The following is an 18,609-nucleotide window of genomic DNA, read 5'->3' on the forward strand; positions in this document are numbered from 1 at the left end:
TTATTTGGCACAACTTTTTGGAATTTTGGATCCTCAATGCTCTTCAACTTTGTATTTGTCTGGTTTATAACTATTTCGATATGAGCGTCACTGATTAGTCTTATGTAGACGAAACGCGCGTCTGGCGTACTTAATTATAATCCTGGTACCTTTGATAACTATTAGGTAGGATATACTACCCTCCTTTCGAAGAAGCCTAGTCCTACAGAGAGTTATATTGTTTATCTGTCGGACTAGTCTAATCTTAAAGAAGGGTAGTTTACCTAACCTAACAACATTATGACTTCACGGTTCAGTTAGCAAGCAAGCTAACCAAAGTATAACCCATAGCTACATACTCATTGAAATCGGCTGTAATTCTTTTCTAATTTATAGCCAGGACCTGATGTAATAGATTATTACGACTTATTTCTTATTTATGGACAAATTCTGAATGAAACCATAGAAGAGGGCGGTAACTATAGCGATGGTGTTTATATGAAATCGAAAATAAAAGGAAAGACTTTTGAAGGTCAGTGTGAATGTTTTGCATTTGGGTGTTTAGATAAACTTTCAAACAGTTCTTGTAATTTTTATTAACTCGTTTAAACTTGATTCTAAAAAATGCAAAGTATAACATTGTTATATAAAATAAACGCTGATGAAAACATTTTGTGGTTAAATTTTTGTAACATGAAAAATGCAAAATAAAACGTAATTCAAAAGCAAAATGCACTAAAATCCAGTCTAATCTATCTTGCTAATTTATGATTATGTTTTGATATTTAATAATACTTTCATATAAAAACATTTACTTCCAGGAATACAGGGCAACCTTGTTTTTGACAGTATTGGAGCACTGGAGCCGGAGTATTCGCTTCACGATGTTAACCCAATTACTGGGGAGTTTAAGGTAACTTATTAAAAAGTATACACACATATTAACTTTTCCTTAGTAATTTTAGTCAGTTTAAATACATGGATTAATACTTTTGACCAGTACATTTTTCATGGCCTATATAATGAATGCCAATTATGTTTATATTCTAATGGAAAACAAATAGAGGGGTTTACTTGTAATGTATTCTTGTTGAGTAATTTTGTCATTTAGGCGGTAGTTTTAACATTGTCATATATCGGGATGTTTTTCTAGCAATAAAACTAGGTTAAACCCACCATTTTTTCCTAAAATGTCATGCTTCAAGGCAGGAATATGACAGCTGTTATCAAACATTTAAATGTATGTTTGCGTTTATTTTTTGTTTTGACCCAGATTTGATTTTGCTGAATAGATTTATGAGTATTGAACAGAGTAATACTGTTGTTACCTTTATCAACAACACCATAATTATTCGAATAACGTAATGTAACTACGCCTATCATACAAGTGAGAGGTTTAGCTAGCTATAAAACCATGTTTAATTCACCATTTTCTACATAGGAGAACATACATATACCAAGTTAGGAGTATGACAGTTGGTATCCCTTCATTTGATGTGTTTGAGCTTTTGATTTTGCCACTTGCTTGATTAGGGACTTTCCTTTTTGAATTTTTGCGGAGTTTAGTATTTTTGTGATTTTACTATTTAATAATGCTATTTGAAAATCAAATGAAGTTTCCATGTATGTTTACTTTAGGTCGTTGGTAATTATTCTAGTTTTTCACGACAACTAATCCTAAGCAATGCGTCTATCCACTGGCCAGGTAATAAAGGACCGCCAAAGAATACACCTTATTGTGGATTTGTGAATGAGAATCCAGCATGTTTTCCAAAAGGTATGAAATAAACTCATCATAGATACATCTACCAGGATTGAAATTTTATATAAGCGCCAGACGCATGTTTCGTCTTCAAAAGACCTATCAGTTAAGCTCGAATAAAAAAGGTCACTTCGCATTACTGAAAAGTAAAATCACAAAAATACTGAACTTAGAGGAAAATCAATTCGAAAAGTCCAGAATCACATGGTAAAATCAAATAAAAAAACGCATCAAAAACGAATGGACAAGAACTGTCATATTCCTGACTTGGTACAGGCATAACCAAGGCATAATAAAGTCTCTTTATCCAGTACTCTCTTTTAAAAACAATGAAAAAAAGGTTTTCTTGTCTTACCCTCACCGTTGTCCTATTAAAAGATATTCAGTTATACCTATAAATGATAACAAAATATTTGACAACGCCATTGCTACAAACTGTAAAGACAAACAGACAGACAACAGTACGCAAGACGCAATATAGAAAACTGAAGACCAAGCAACACGAAAAACACATAAAACTTGGAGTGATTTCAGGTGCTCCGTAAAGGTTAGGAGATCCAGCTCCACATGTACCACCCGTTGTGTTGTAAACATCGATGCACCGTGATTAAATATATTCTATTAATATATTTTTTTACTTCAGAGTTGAGCGTGTTGGCAATAGTAGCTGGTTCTCTTGTTGGTATTGTTGTTTTTATTTTACTTGTTGTGCTTTTTGGATACAGGTTAGTGAATAATATAAAACATTATATTTTGTTTTATCTTAGTGTTTTAGAGACTATAAAATTGAGAATGGAAATGGAGAATGTTTTAAAGAGACAACATCCCGACCAAAGAGCAAACAACAGCCGAAGGCCACCAATGGGGCTTCAACGCAGCGAGAAACCCCCGCACTCGGAGATGTGCATCATCTGGCCACTAATAAAAAATGTATACTAATTCAGTGATAACGGACGTCATACCTAACTCCGTAATATACACGGGAAAATGATGTATAACTAATGAAAATGTTCTGTCATATAAATGCATAAATATTTTGGCCACGAGCATCACTGAAGAGACACGTATTGTCGAAATGCCCATCTGGTGCAAGAAAATTGGTACCGTTAATTTTATTTTGTACTACACAGCTACTTTTGCATAGGTACTATCTCTGTACAGCAGTACTGGAAGCATCATTTTAATATTCATTACTATTTTGTTCCTTTAAAATTATTGTAATATTTAAGTACCTGGTTTTTTTCAGTGCTTGAAATTTAAGTACTACAGATTTTTGGTTACACTTTTACATTTTCAGCAATTTGAAAGTTTGTCTGTCTGAAATCTCATTAAATATTTTGGTCACTGTTGTTATTATTTTCGTACTTAAATCTTATTTACTATAACATAAAGGTACATTAATATAACAATAATTTTAAAGTAAAGAAAAAGTAATAAATATCAAAAGTAAATTTCCAGTACTACATGTTTTTAGTACAGAAAAAGCACCTATGCAAAAGTAGCAGTGCAAGAAACGACAGATAGTATGCAGAAAACAAGAATCAATATGTATAAATTCCAAGCGTCAAATGCTCTTTTCTGGAATCAAATATGAAGAGCTACTAGAATAAAGAAACCAAAATAAGACTTTGAAATACAAGTAGCCAAATTTATCTTAGATCAACTTTTCCTGGGGGAGTTAAAAAGTTAGTGTCTAATAATTTACTGAAGGACAATTATAAAAAAAATTGTGAGAAATCATGTCAGTACATAGCTGATGATACTATCGGGACTGATATTCCACCAGTAGAGGTATCGACACAGTGCTGTACAACACAATGAAAACGTTATAAATTCATGCGTCCAAAGCTCGTTTGTTGATTTACCTTCATCAGGAACGCTTAGAGCCAAATATGTTTACGACTGACTTGGAACTGTTCTAAACAATACTTGCGTTACGGAATACTTCTTCAGAAACGTAAGAAGAGGGGTTCCATACGTTGTCAGGGGTACTGGATGCGTTTAGGGCAATTACAGTTGCAATTCGCCGTTTCAGAATCTAATGCATTTTCGGTAATATTTTCATGAGCGTACACGAAAACATTGCGATTGGTTTAAAACGTTCTAAACAATTGAAATTCAACCAATGAAGTAACGTGTTTTTCATTTTTTGGTACGAACATGAGATTACCCATTCTTCTTTAGATTCTGAAAATGCGAATATGCTCTTTTAAAAAATGAAGACATCCCTTTTTCCCGAATTCAAATAAGTTTTTGACTCTTTCAAATTTAAAGAAAAATGAAACAAGAAGCAGAGCTTAAAAGTTCTTGGTGGAAAATCAAGTCAGGTGACGTCAAATTAAATAACAGTACAAATAATAGTTACAGTAGTAGACGGAGTCGACTTTCTATGTTGAAGGTAAATATATTACATACATAGGATTAATGTCAGTTTTCACGCTTGTTGAATAAAGGGAGCATTACAAATCATTTTCTACATTTGAAAATGCCTGTACCAAGTCAGGAATATGACAGTTCTTGTCCATTCGTTTTTGATGCGTTTTGTTTTTTTGATTTTGCCATGTGATTATGGACTTTCCAAATTGATTTTCCTCTGAGTTCAGTATTTTTGTGATTTTACTTTTTACCACTGTTTAAAAGTCATCAATGGAATGAGGGAAACCAAATCCGGGTTACAAACTTAAACCGAGGGAAACATATCAATTATAAGAGGACAACAACGAAACAACAGAATACCTAAGTGGAACAAAAACAAACGACAATGCAACATACAGTCAAATCTGTTTTAAGAGGCCACTCAAGGGCGACGAAAAAAATGTTCTCTTAAGACAGGTGGTCTTTTCATACAGGTCCAATCTATATGAAATGTACTACAGAGGTATTTAAAATCAATGTTCTATAATACAGGTTTTTGCTTATTGCAGGTGGTCTCTTAAGCAGGTTTAAATGTACATACAATGTAGAAACGAAATATTAATTACAGCTGATATATTCCTGAATTAGTACAAGACATTTAAAGAAAAAAGGATGGAATGAACCTGGTTAACCAAACTTCGCGCTTTATGGCAATGTTAAATATACCGTTAAAATGACAACATAATATGACATGAATATAGTAGAAATACATGCAAGAGCACTCAGGAAAGGGAAATACATAAATAAATAATATTCTAGTAGTTATAACATTTATTTATAGTGGATTTAGAAATAAATTTTGCAACTGATATTAACCCCTTTCCACATTGAAGGTGATAATGCTGCTTTGTAGCGGCATTATGCTGCTCTGTTTGGAAATAGCGCTTAATCACTTGTATGACAGTCGCGTCAAATTTCATATAGAAAATATCTGGCTCAAAAGGATGATTTGAACTTTGTTTGTTCAATTTGAATGGTTTGTAGGCGGAACACACCTCTGGTGTACACAATTGTAATGCTGGTATCTATGATGAATTTGTTTTTTTTGTGACATTACTGTAGCCATATTATATTTTGGTTGTTCAGACAATATTTCCGTATTTATAACCTGACACCTTTGCTCATTGTAGAGTACAGAAGAAATTTACTCCTATAAGGAGGCATATGGTCATTTTGTAGGAGATCATTGTGGGGTTTATCAGGTAAGAAGGCGTGTGGTCATTTTGTAGGAGATCATTGTGGGGTTTATCAGGTAAGAAGGCATATGGTCATTTTGTAGGAGATCATTGTGGGGGTTATCAGGTAAGAAGGCATATGGTCATTTTGTAGGAGATCATTGTGGGGTTTATCAGGTAAGAAGGCATATGGACATTTTGTAGGAGATCATTGTGGGGGTTATCAGGTGAGAAGGCATATGGTCATTTTGAAGGAGATCATTGTGGGGTTTATCAGGTAAGAAGGCATATGGTCATTTTGTAGGAGATCATTGTGGAGTTTATCAGGTGAGAAGGCATATGGTCATTTTGTAGGAGATCATTGTGGGGTTTATCAGGTAAGAAGGCATATTATCATTCTGTAGGAGATCATTGTGGGGTTTATCAGGTAAGAAGGCATATGGTTATTTTGTAGGAGATCATTGTGGGGTTTATCAGGTAAGAAGGCATATGGTCATTTTGTAGGAGATCATTGTGGGGTTTATCAGGTGAGAAGGCATCTGGTCATTTTGTAGGAGATCATTGTGGGGTTTATCAGGTAAGAAGGCATATGGTCATTTTGTAGGAGATCATTGTGGGGTTTATCAGGTGAGAAGGCATATGGTCATTTTGTAGGAGATCATTGTGGGGTTTATCAGGTAAGAAGGCATATGGTCATTCTGTAGGAGATCATTGTGGGGTTTATCAGGTAAGAAGGCATATGGTCATTTTGTAGGAGATCATTGTTCGGTTTATCAGGTAAGAAGGCATATGGTCATTTTGTAGGAGATCATTGTGGGGTTTATCAGGTAAGAAGGCATATGGTCATTTTGTAGGAGATCATTGTGGGGTTTATCAGGTAAGAAGGCATATAGATATAGGAAGATGTGGTGTGAGTGCCAATGAGACAACTCTCCATCCAAATAACAATTTAAAAATTAAACCATTATAGGTTAAAGTACGGCCTTCAATGGTCATTTTTTGGGGTTTTATTATGGAGTGTACAAAACATATAAATGAACTAAAATTTAAAAAATATACAAGTCTAACAATGGATAAAGGCCTCTGACGTAAATATAACCTACAATGGTTTACTTTTATATATTGTGACTTGGATGGAGTGTTGTCTCATTGGTACTCATACAACTTCTTCCTATATATATGATAATTTAAATAGACGGACAACACCATGGATGAAGAAGAAAAAAACAGACAAATAATCTTTAGTTTATGTGTAGTTGACTATTATTTTTATGCTGTCTGTTTCTAATTGACTTACAATGTATGGTTGCACTTTTGTTATCGTATTCCTACTTTTTCCAATATTTTGAATCTGAAAGTATCAAGCAAGAACACAGTTTTTTTGTTAATATTGATTTTTTTTGATTTTTTTAGGGAAATGTGGTGTTTTTAAAGAAAACAAAGCTGTCTAATCTGAACTTGAGTCGTTCTAAACTCATCGAACTTAAACAGGTAAACATGTTTATTCGTTACAATCTGGTTTAGTTCTAGAACTTTGTTTTCATGCCATTAAAATATTACAAATGTTTATATCTATTTAGAGCTAATTTCATAGTGCAAGGCTTTGGTAACCTTGCTTGCATTGTTTATATTTTGTACAATTGAAATTGGAATAACATTCAATCAAATGTTGATATAATACATACTAGTGTAACTAAGCATGTCTATACTGTTTGCAGATGTCAATATTAACTGCAATGCTTGAAATAACATGTAAACAAACAAAGCAAGCAAACCAATCAAAGTCTTACTCTACAAGCATTAGTAAATTAGCTGTAATGAGCACAAACCAATCAAAGTCTTACTCTACAAGCATTAGTAAATTAGCTGTAATACCTTTTTCTGTTGTAGATCGGAGATTTGACTTGTCAAAATCTGGTTAAGTTCGTTGGTTTGTACCCCTTTGAAAAGTGTATTTACAGAGTCACTGAGTACAGCAGTAGAGGTAGTTTACAGGTATGACTATTTATTCTAACGCACCGGAATTTGATGAGACTGTCATCAAAGTGAGAGGGTTAGCGCTATAAAATCAGGTTTAATCCATCAGTGTCTACATTTGAAAATGCATGTACCAAGTCAGGAATATAACAGTTCTCGTCCATTCGTTTTTTATGCGTTTTTTTTCATTTGATTGTGTCATGTCATTATGGACTTTCCGAAATGATTTTCCTCCAAGTTCAGAATTTTTGTGATTTTAATTAATTTTGGGTTTTTTTCACACTCAGTAGCAGGCCTTGTTGAATGTCATTTCAGACGGAACTCACAAATGATTTCAAGTATAAATGGAATTCAATGTTCGATCAAACAAAAAATACAAAATTACAAAATTGATTAAGGATGTCTGCTGGTCATGTTTTTGAATTCTTGTCATATTTTCGATTTTCTCAGGTTTTATCCATCCAAATGTATAAAAAAAAAATTTACACGACACCCCACTTTTGTCTTCATAAATCTGTTCAATAGATCATTTCAGATTTAGTGATCCGGCGGCATGAAATCCTTGTTATTTTTTCTTGGTTTAAAGGGTAAAAAACAATTCCAATGTTAACAAATAGTAAAGTCTAAAGAAAACCCTTTTCCCGCCATTTTCTAAATGTCTCGTATTTTGAAAACTACACACGAGACTAATGATTTTATTACTTTATTTTGTTTTAATATCAAAGATGTTTTCATTTTAAGCAACCACATGAAATCCTTGCTATTTGAAATTAGAGCAGCAGACATCCTTAACGTACAGTAACAATCGTTGCAGTCGTTCTCTTCTGAAATATATATATATACTGGAAAATTAAAAAAACACACCATATAATTCGTATAAAACATTAAGTTTGCATTGTCAGGATAAAAAATAATAAATTTGATTGTACACCTTAAGTATTTTTAACAAAGACTTAATGAAAAACAATGAATACTTGTGGATTCAATTATTTTCGTGGGGCTTAATTTTCATAGATTTCTGAAAATTTGAATAATCTCGGATATTTTATTTCATGGTTTTGACTATTTTTGTATACAAAGCCTATTGACACTATGATACTCGTCAAACATTTGGATTCGTGGTTCATCTGTATCCATGGAATCCTCGAAGATTGGTATCCAATGAAAAAAGTGAATCTACAGTATATTAAATAAACGTTTAATTGTAGGATATAGTGCAAAATGACTCAATCAATCTAGACTGGGACTTCAAAGTTGCATTACTTACCGATCTTACTAATGTAAGTTTATTATTGCATTTTGTGTATGGTTGTCACTTTTGGCGGGCATTTAGAAATTCACAATTATAATCTTTACATTTTAATAACCATGCTGAATATGTTTTATCATGTGAAAACACATTCAAAAAGGGACATTTCTATTCGGTTTTGAAAATCACAACAATAATAAGTACATTTTAGTTCTCATATTGCATATGTTCTATCATGTTAAAACACTTTAACATGTTTAAAAAGGAATACACTTCTTCTAAAATTTTTAAATTTTACAGAAAATCTTACAAATAATGCATTATTATTTACATCCTTCATATATTCTATCATGAATAAAAAATAATTCTATATTTTTTTGTTTTTCATTGCTGCTTAGTTGCATGACTATTTTCGATTGATATGGCATTTTTTCTACATTTGAAATTCTGATAAAATTCAATATTATCTGTTCTTTTATCGTGATTATGTAAAAAAACTTTTATAAAGGAATAAATGTCTTTTTAAATTTCAAATTCACAATCATAATAAGCGCATTATAATTTCCATACTTTGTTTAAAACACTATCTTGTAAAGCCATTTGTTCTTAAATTTAATTTTCATTGTTGCATACTTCCATTACTATTATTGATTGAAACGGACAGTTTTTTACGTTTGAGTTTCTGATATATCTCAATATAATTATACTTTTAAAATTCTAGGGAATGGCGTTTCTTCACGATTCCCACTTTCTAGTGCATGGTCGACTGAATAGTGAACGATGTGTGATAGACAGTCGATTTGTTCTAAAGATAACCGGATATGGTTTGAATTTCATTCGTGGTGAAGATCCATTCAAATCAGTCAAGAATGAACCAGGTCCTTTATATGTATACATTTCATTGATATTGTTATAATTATAAATTAACTGTTTACAAAATTTTGAATTTCTAAGGCGTTTGTACCTCAGGCATAGATTACATTAGCTGTATTTGGCAAAACTTTTAGAAATTTTGATCGTAATTGCTCTTCAATTTTGGACTTTATTTGGTCTTTTTAACTTTTTTTTAATTCGAGCGTCACTGATGAGTCTTATGTAGATGAAACACGCGTCTGGCGTATATACAAAAGTCCTGGAATCTATGATGAGTTCATTTATAAGTATACATTTCATTATCATATTTTTTACTAATTTTATTTCAAAACTAGTAGTCCGCCAATTTTAGTAATACAAAAGTATCTAAAAGAGGGACGAACAATACCAAAGGGACAGTCAAACTCATAAATCGAAAATAAACTGACAACGTCATGGCTAAAAATCAAAAAAGACAAACAGACAAACAATATTTCACATGACACAACATAGAAAACCAAAGAATAAGCAACACGAACCCCAGCAAAAACTAGGGTTGATCTCAACTGCTCCGAAAGGGTAAGCAGATCCAGCTCCACATGTGGCACCCGTTGTGTTGCATCAACATATGCGATGGCAGCAACCATAAAAAAATTAGTAGAAAACTGATTTTACGCAGTCACCTGGTTGATAAGTATGCTTTACAAATGGCCATCAAAGATGTTGGCGTCATACAGTCAACTTTAGGAAGCCAAATTGCAAATAACATAAACAGTATCATTTTTTTCTGCACCAGATGCCCATTTCGACAACAAATGTCATTTCGGTGATGATCGAGGCCCAACTATTTAAAATCCTAAGCTTATAAAAAAAATAGAGAATATGAACCACAAAAAAAAGACGAAAAAGTTATGACAAAGACGGGCAAGGAATCAGAGCTGTTTAGAGGGAGATACATTCCTTAATTTTAAGTATTTTAAAAGTAATTCCTGTGTGACGTCAATAATTCAAGTGTAAATAAACTCATCATAGATACCAGGACTAAATTTGATTATACGCCAGACGCGCGTTTCATCTACCGAAGACTCATCAGTGACGCTCGAATCCAAAAAAGTTAAAAAGGCCAAATAAAGTACATACAAGATTCCGAAAAAACGTTAAGGTCTTTTGTTTGCAAATATCTTATAACCATTATAATCAGAATGGCAATCTTCATGCTATAAGATATATTTCTTTTAAATAATATTCCTTCTAATCGATAAGTTCAGCTATATCAAAAAGATGATTCAACATTGTACTTGCATTGAGAAAAAAACAACCATATTTTCCTTTAAAGAATATTTATGGTTTGCACCTGAGGTTTTAAGAGGGAAGTGCAACGTTTCACAAGCAGCTGATGTTTATAGTTACTCTATTATCATGTTTGAGGTTCTCACACGTATGGCGCCTTTTGAGCTGGATTTAGATTTATTGACAGTGAAAGGTAATTAGTATTTAAACAAAATCAAAGTAAAGTTATCTTTAACATACCCTTAGGATGTTCATCTGCTACATCGCTTTTAGCTAAGCAATTGAAATTTAATCACCTAGTTTGTTAGTCTTGTGTTATTTTAATTTTAGTTTCTTGTGTACAATTAGGAAATTAGTATGGCGTTCATATTCATTGAACTAGTATATATTTGTTAAGGGGCCAGCTGAAGGACGCCTCCGGGTGCGGGAATTTCTCGCTACATTGAAGACCTGTTGGTGACCTTCTGCTGTTGTTTTTTCTATGGTCGGGTTGTTGTCTCTTTGACACATTCCCCATTTCCATTTTCAATTTTATTATTTCAATTTTATTAGAATAAGATCAATATAACTTTAAGGTTGGTTTCCGTTGATGTTATTTAATTTAGAGTTGTTTCCCTTTGTCGTCATGTTGGAAGGTAAATTCTTTTCAAATGTCAACAAATGTTTTTCTGTTTATCTTATGTTAACTAAATTAGAACCAATTCCATGGTATGTAATGCTTAGTATGGGCCGCCGTTTTAAATTATCTAACAATCAACATAAATAAATTTTAAAGCAACTAAATATTCAATTTTCCGTTTAAATAGTTCTTGTTTTAAAAAAAGGCTGAAAATACCATAAAAAAGAGTTATAATCATCTAACTCTTCACAATTATCACATTGTTTTTGAATAATTGATTTAGGACGTTAAACGTCTTGTGATTGACTGAAAGTTTTTTAATCTATCAACTCATAAACGGGTTTTTAAAGTGACCGTGTTACCTTGTTTTAGAGATTGTAAGTAAATTACGAGATGAGGGTCTGCAGCAACCGTTCCGTCCAACGATGCCTGGTGACGTTGAAAAACCCGCGATAATTGAGCTGATGAAGGAATGCTGGGACGAATCTGTATCTGACAGACCAACATTCAAAGCGATAAAGAAACAACTTAAGGCACTAACTGGGTATGTTATACAGTGTAACCTGTTTACACCGAACCTCTTTGGGACTTAAGATTTTCTTCGGTTTTGGCCGAAGTTTGATTTTATCAGGTTCACAACGCACATAATTTGATATGGTGGTTCTCACGAACATGTTTGGTTTATACAGGTTTTCGGTTTATACAGGATTCGGAATAGTCAGGTATCACTGTATACATTTTTTTTTAAATTGTTTTGATATGTAGGGTTCGATTTACTGTTGATTCATTATTATTCGAGGGTAATCAATTTTCGTGGATGTCGTTGGTACAGGCGAACCACGAAATTTAGTGTTCAACGAATAACAAATTTTACGTTGGCCTGTATGCAAACTTCGACAAAACCACGAAATTAAATATCCACGAATATACAAGTTTTCCTGAATGCACGAAAATTGGTACCCATGAGAATAATTGAATCCATAGTAGATGTTTTAAAGTTACTAGATAAATATGTCTTCTAAAACTGATTTCATTATGATGTCGATAAAAATATGCAAAAGATACCTAACTGATAATGAAAATCCTAAGTCAAAGATGAACTGACAATGTCATCACAAATAACTAAAACCGACCAAATGACAAACAATTGTTTACAAAAGGCAACATATAAAATAAAAGGTTGTGCAACCCAAACCCTACCGAAATGGGGATTATTAATTGAAAGTTATCACACCAATGCTAATGCAATTAAACTTTTTTCTGCATATTTGACTGCTTAACAAGTTTCATTATCTGTTCAATATAATTGTAGAATTTCTAGCAGCCATAACATATTGGATTCGCTCCTCAGACGTATGGAACAGTATGCTAATAATCTGGAAGATTTGGTCAGTCAACGAACAGATGCATTGATTGAAGAAAAGAGAAAATCTGAAGCATTGTTAGATCAAGTTTTACCGAGGTTTGTGTCCATTTAATAGACCACTTTCGAGTTCATCCGTCACCGGAAAAAACTCGTCAATTATACGCGCCTTTATCACCGTCATTTGTGCGTTTAGGGGCGTCGTCACTTCCTTCCAATGTTGAGCGAGTGGTTGGAAAACTATAATTCTATATTGTACGAATTTTTCGGCAAATTGAATTCTCAAAATTGACAATCAACACTGCTGTCATTAGGGAATTGTCAGTAAGTACCTACAGAGCAGCCATTATTTCTAGTTTATCCTGCACAAAGACGATCACTCAAACGCTTGATGAACGTAAATAGTGCAGGGATACAGGCGACCCCCTCTATCTGGTAAATGACGTCATAAAGGCGTGCATAATTGACGAGTTTTTGCCGGTGACTGATGAACTCGAAAGTGGTCTATTGGTATAGTAACCGTTTGCGTAGCCCCGTTTAGGGGTTAGACCTTGGTTAAGTTAAGATAACTCTTTGAATCAGTTATGCATTCGTTAAAGGCAACTTTTCTCAATGTTTTTTTTTGGCATTTACCAGAAACAGATTGAAAACAATCTGTGCAAATTTGAAGCTTAGAATATATTTATGAAATTGGTTAGCACAGACGTACTGATGAATTTAATAGTTGTTTTCCTTTACCTATATCTACCTCTTAAATGTATTCTTACAAAGTGTATATGTCGTTTAATTTAAGATGCCAATTTTCTTGAAAAATACCTTAATGTTGCACGATAGTGGATTTAATTTAAAGCACACTTTCTGATCGGCTGTTTCTTTCCTTGTAACGGCTCGTTATATTTGTTAGAGAAAATACGTTCGAAAACGAGAAACTCTGAAAATATTGCCTGTATAAGAACATGAAACACTTAAATAAAATACAAACGACGCTAATACAGATTTAGAATATTGGAAAAAAATGTGTGAGACATAATATAACGAAATTGTTATTATCTTTCTTTGCTAACATAAAACGGACATTTAACTGACAAAATAGAAATAGTAATTTACCGATAAACTCATACAAGATATCTGGATTGAAATTTTGTATATGAGCCAGTTTCACTACATTTAAAATGTTTTTTGCATAAAACTTTTCATCATCTTTGCATTTAGCTGCTGCTCCCAAATGCTTATATGAACACGTTTTTCTTTATATTGAGAAAGATTTTTGGTAATAAATACCTGTACGGTTAATTAACTTAATTAAGATAATGATATTTAATACAATTGCCAGCGGGTAAAAATCCATCCATTGAATCTCATGAAAAAGTATTAAAAAAATACCGAGCTTCAATTAATGTGGATCCATATAACCTGACAAAATCAAACACAAAAATATTCATGAATAGATAACCTTAGTCGTATTTGGCACAACTTTTTTTTGAAATTTTGGGTCTTCAATGCTCTCCATATTTGTACTTGTTTAGTTTTGTAAGTATTTTAATTATGAGCGTCACTGATGAGTCTTATGTAGTCGAAAGGCGCGTCTGGTGTATTAAATTATGATCCTGGTACCTTTGATAAATATATCAACAAACGGAACGAATAGGAAACAACCGCTACATTTCCAACAATGTAGAAAACCCGGTATTGCAGCTAGCTAACCTTCAATTCATATAGCAGATGTCTACAGTTTCGTATGCCCAATAGTTAGCACTTGGGCGTTGACATGAATATCAATTATATGATGAGTCTTATGTAGTCGAAAGGCGCGTCTAACGTATTAAATTATGATCCTGGTACCTTTGATAAATATATCAACAAACGGAACGAATAGGAAACAACTTATACATTTCCATCAATGTAGAAAACCCGGTATTGCAGCTAGCTAACCTTCAATTCATATAGCAGATGTCTACAGTTTCGTATGACCAATAGATAGCACTTGGGCGTCGACATGACTATCAATTATATGATGATTTATGGTCATTTTTTTTATATATTAACTGTTTGCAAAAGTACGAATTATTAGAAAAACTAAGGATTTTCTATCCCATGCATTGTAATCTATTAGCCGTATTTGGCACATCTTTAAAGAATGTTTTGTCCTCAATGCTCTTCGACATCGTATTCTATTTTGGCCTTCTTTTTTTTTTAAATTATGATTTTGGCGTCACTGATGAGTCCTTTCTAGACGAAACGCGCGTCTGGCGTATCAAATTATAAATATGGTACCTTTGATAACTATTCGTGATATTGACCTAACTTTTTGATCGACCCAAATAGACATTTCCAATATTTATTATTAATTGTTTTTTTATTGGTACCTTCATATTAGAAAATCCGTTTGAAAACATAAGATTTTAAGGGTTGATTGATAAAATCTTGAGTTAGAAACTCAATGAAATAAATAAACTTTTAATTGTTGAATTAATGAAAGGCTTTCTATCTCAGGATTATATTACGTTACAATAAATGGAAGTTTTTAACAATTTTGACTGGCTATACAGCCCTTGCATGGTCGATAATTTACGTAAGATGTATTTGGCAAAACTCAATGAAATTTTCCTCAATGTTTTTTTTAAGGAGTGTAGCTACAAAGTTAAAAAATGGTCTTCCTGTGGACCCAGAAGCATACCAGTGTGTAACTATATACTTCAGTGATATAGTTGGATTTACATCCATATCGGCTAAGAGTTCTGCTATTGAGGCAAGTAAATTTAATAAAAAAAAAAAGGCAACAGTAGTATACCGCTGATCAAATGTCACAAATAGATTGAGAAAAAAACAAATAAGATTTACAAACTAAAATCGAGGGAAACACATCTATTACAGGAAAACAACGAAACAACAGCATACTAAAGTACGACAAAACACAAACGATAATGCAACATGTTGTGATGTAATAGTTCGAGTCCATACTAAACGCCCTTCGTTTGGTATATGCTCTTTGTTCCGGTTGTTGTCTCTTTGAAATATTCCCCGTTTTCATTCTTATTTTAACTTATTAATATATAAAACTGTTATGTAAAACATAGGACCGTAAAGAAATGTAAGTATTCGTATCCGTGAAAGGTAAATGAGACACCCGCATTGATATTGACTCTTTAATAACCTTTGCCGTATTTGAGACATTTTTTCGGAATTATGGGTCCTCAATGCTTTTCAACTTTGTGCTTGTTTGGCTTTATAACTTTTTTTGATCTGAGCGTCACTGGCGGGTCTTATGTAGACGAAACGCGCATCTGGAATATCAAATTATTAGCCTGGTACCTTTGATAACTCAACAGATGGGACAATACCCCTAATGCGCCTTGAAATGAGGAACACAAAAGTCACGTGTAAACAAAAAATCTCTGTGTAGTGATATTTGACACATTTCTATGATAAACAAATAACTGAGCTGAACCATTAGTGTTAATTTAGAAAATAAGGGAACACAGAATAAATGTGTAAAAACCATGGAGCTATGAAATGTGTTCAAAGTATTAAAATTTCAAAGAACTTATTGTGTTAAAATTGGGATTTTTTACCATGAGGAGCGACATCGCAAAAGGATACTCGGGGTTTGCTAAATTACGGAAAAATGAATCACACTTCGTACCCCGAAAATTTAACCACATAATGTAAAAATGTCTCAGCTTCGAAAAAAGCCATCATACACATACAAGTTTACGATATGGGCTGAGCAACAGAAGAAAACGTTACCATTACGGCCAATGGAATAACAATTGCGCATATTGCCCCAGATAAATATTAATTTTATATATTAGCCTTCTTATGTCTATGAATTCATAGATGAAAATCGTACCTAACAAAATATAAACGATTTATATGTTTTCTTTGTCAGGTTGTTGATTTGTTGAATGATTTATATACAATGTTTGATTCCATCATAGACATATTTGATGTGTATAAGGTATGTAAGAGTTTATATACAATGTTTGATTCCATCATAGACATATTTGATGTGTATAAGGTAAGTATGAGTTTATATACAATGTTTGATTCCATCATAGACATATTTGATGTGTATAAGGTATGTATGAGTTTATATACAATGTTTGATTCCATCATAGACATATTTGATGTGTATAAGGTAAGTATGAGTGTATATACAATGTTTGATTCCATCATAGACATATTTGATGTGTATAAGGTATGTAAGAGTTTATATACAATGTTTGATTCCATCATAGACATATTTGATGTGTATAAGGTATGTATGAGTTTATATATAATGTTTGATTCCATCATAGAAATATTTGATGTGTATAAGGTATGTATGAGTTTATATACAATGTTTGATTCCATCATAGACATATTTGATGTGTATAAGGTAAGTATGAGTTTATATATAATGTTTGATTCCATCATAGACATATTTGATGTGTATAAGGTATGTATGAGTTTATATACAATGTTTGATTCCATCATAGACATATTTGATGTGTATAAGGTAAGTATGAGTTTATATACAATGTTTGATTCCATCATAGACATATTTGATGTGTATAAGGTATGTAAGAGTTTATATACAATGTTTGATTCCATCATAGACATATTTGATGTGTATAAGGTAAGTATGAGTTGATATACAATGGTTGATTCCATCATAGACATATTTGATGTGTATAAGGTAAGTATGAGTTTATATACAATGTTTGATTCCATCATAGACATATTTGATGTGTATAAGGTAAGTATGAGTTTATATACAATGTTTGATTCCATCATAGACATATTTGATGTGTATAAGGTATGTATGAGTTTATATACAATGTTTGATTCCATCATAGAAATATTTGATGTGTTATGGTATGTATGAGTTTATATACAATGTTTGATTCCATCATAGACATATTTGATGTGTATAAGGTAAGTATGAGTTTATATACAATGTTTGATTCCATCATAGACATATTTGATGTGTATAAGGTAAGTATGAGTTTATATACAATGTTTGATTCCATCATAGACATATTTGATGTGTATAAGGTAAGTATGAGTTGATATACAATGGTTGATTCCATCATAGACATATTTGATGTGTATAAGGTAAGTATGAGTTTATATACAATGTTTGATTCCATCATAGACATATTTGATGTGTATAAGGTAAGTATGAGTTTATATACAATGTTTGATTCCATCATAGACATATTTGATGTGTATAAGGTATGTATGAGTTTATATACAATGTTTGATTCCATCATAGAAATATTTGATGTGTTATGGTATGTATGAGTTTATATACAATGTTTGATTCCATCATAGACATATTTGATGTGTATAAGGTAAGTATGAGTTTATATACAATGTTTGATTCCATCATAGACATATTTGATGTGTATAAGGTAAGTATGAGTTTATAAACAATGTTTGATTCCATTATAAACATATTTGATGTGTATAAGGTATGTATGAGTTTATATACAATGTTTGATTCCATCATAGACATATTTGATGTGTATAAGGTAAGTATGAGTTTATATATAATGTTTGATTCCATCATAGACATATTTGATGTGTATAAGGTATGTATGAGTTTATATACAATGTTTGATTCCATCATAGACATATTTGATGTGTATAAGGTAAGTATGAGTTGATATACAATGTTTGATTCCATCATAGACATATTTGATGTGTATAAGGTATGGAAGAGTTTATATACAATGTTTGATTCCATCATAGACATATTTGATGTGTATAAGGTAAGTATGAGTTGATATACAATGGTTGATTCCATCATAGACATATTTGATGTGTATAAGGTAAGTATGAGTTTATATACAATGTTTGATTCCATCATAGACATATTTGATGTGTATAAGGTAAGTATGAGTTTATATACAATGTTTGATTCCATCATAGACATATTTGATG

General features: G+C 32.2%; 1 protein-coding gene across 1 annotated transcript in view; it reads left to right on the forward strand.

Moving 5' to 3' along the window:
• The window catches only part of LOC134694085 (atrial natriuretic peptide receptor 1-like), a 57,603-nt gene that overhangs the window by 32,272 nt on the left and 6,722 nt on the right, over positions 1-18,609 (forward strand). The window contains exons 5-19 of the mRNA XM_063555079.1: positions 376-511; positions 801-892; positions 1,618-1,756; positions 2,385-2,466; positions 4,016-4,139; positions 5,287-5,358; positions 6,745-6,822; positions 7,222-7,326; positions 8,517-8,588; positions 9,279-9,435; positions 10,746-10,892; positions 11,691-11,862; positions 12,631-12,780; positions 15,307-15,430; positions 16,571-16,639. Coding sequence (XP_063411149.1) covers positions 376-511; positions 801-892; positions 1,618-1,756; positions 2,385-2,466; positions 4,016-4,139; positions 5,287-5,358; positions 6,745-6,822; positions 7,222-7,326; positions 8,517-8,588; positions 9,279-9,435; positions 10,746-10,892; positions 11,691-11,862; positions 12,631-12,780; positions 15,307-15,430; positions 16,571-16,639 — 1,719 coding nt within the window. The remainder of the gene's footprint in view (positions 1-375; positions 512-800; positions 893-1,617; positions 1,757-2,384; positions 2,467-4,015; positions 4,140-5,286; positions 5,359-6,744; positions 6,823-7,221; positions 7,327-8,516; positions 8,589-9,278; positions 9,436-10,745; positions 10,893-11,690; positions 11,863-12,630; positions 12,781-15,306; positions 15,431-16,570; positions 16,640-18,609) is intronic.

Source organism: Mytilus trossulus, chromosome 13 (assembly GCF_036588685.1).
Source record: "Mytilus trossulus isolate FHL-02 chromosome 13, PNRI_Mtr1.1.1.hap1, whole genome shotgun sequence".
NCBI lineage: Eukaryota > Metazoa > Mollusca > Bivalvia > Mytilida > Mytilidae > Mytilus > Mytilus trossulus.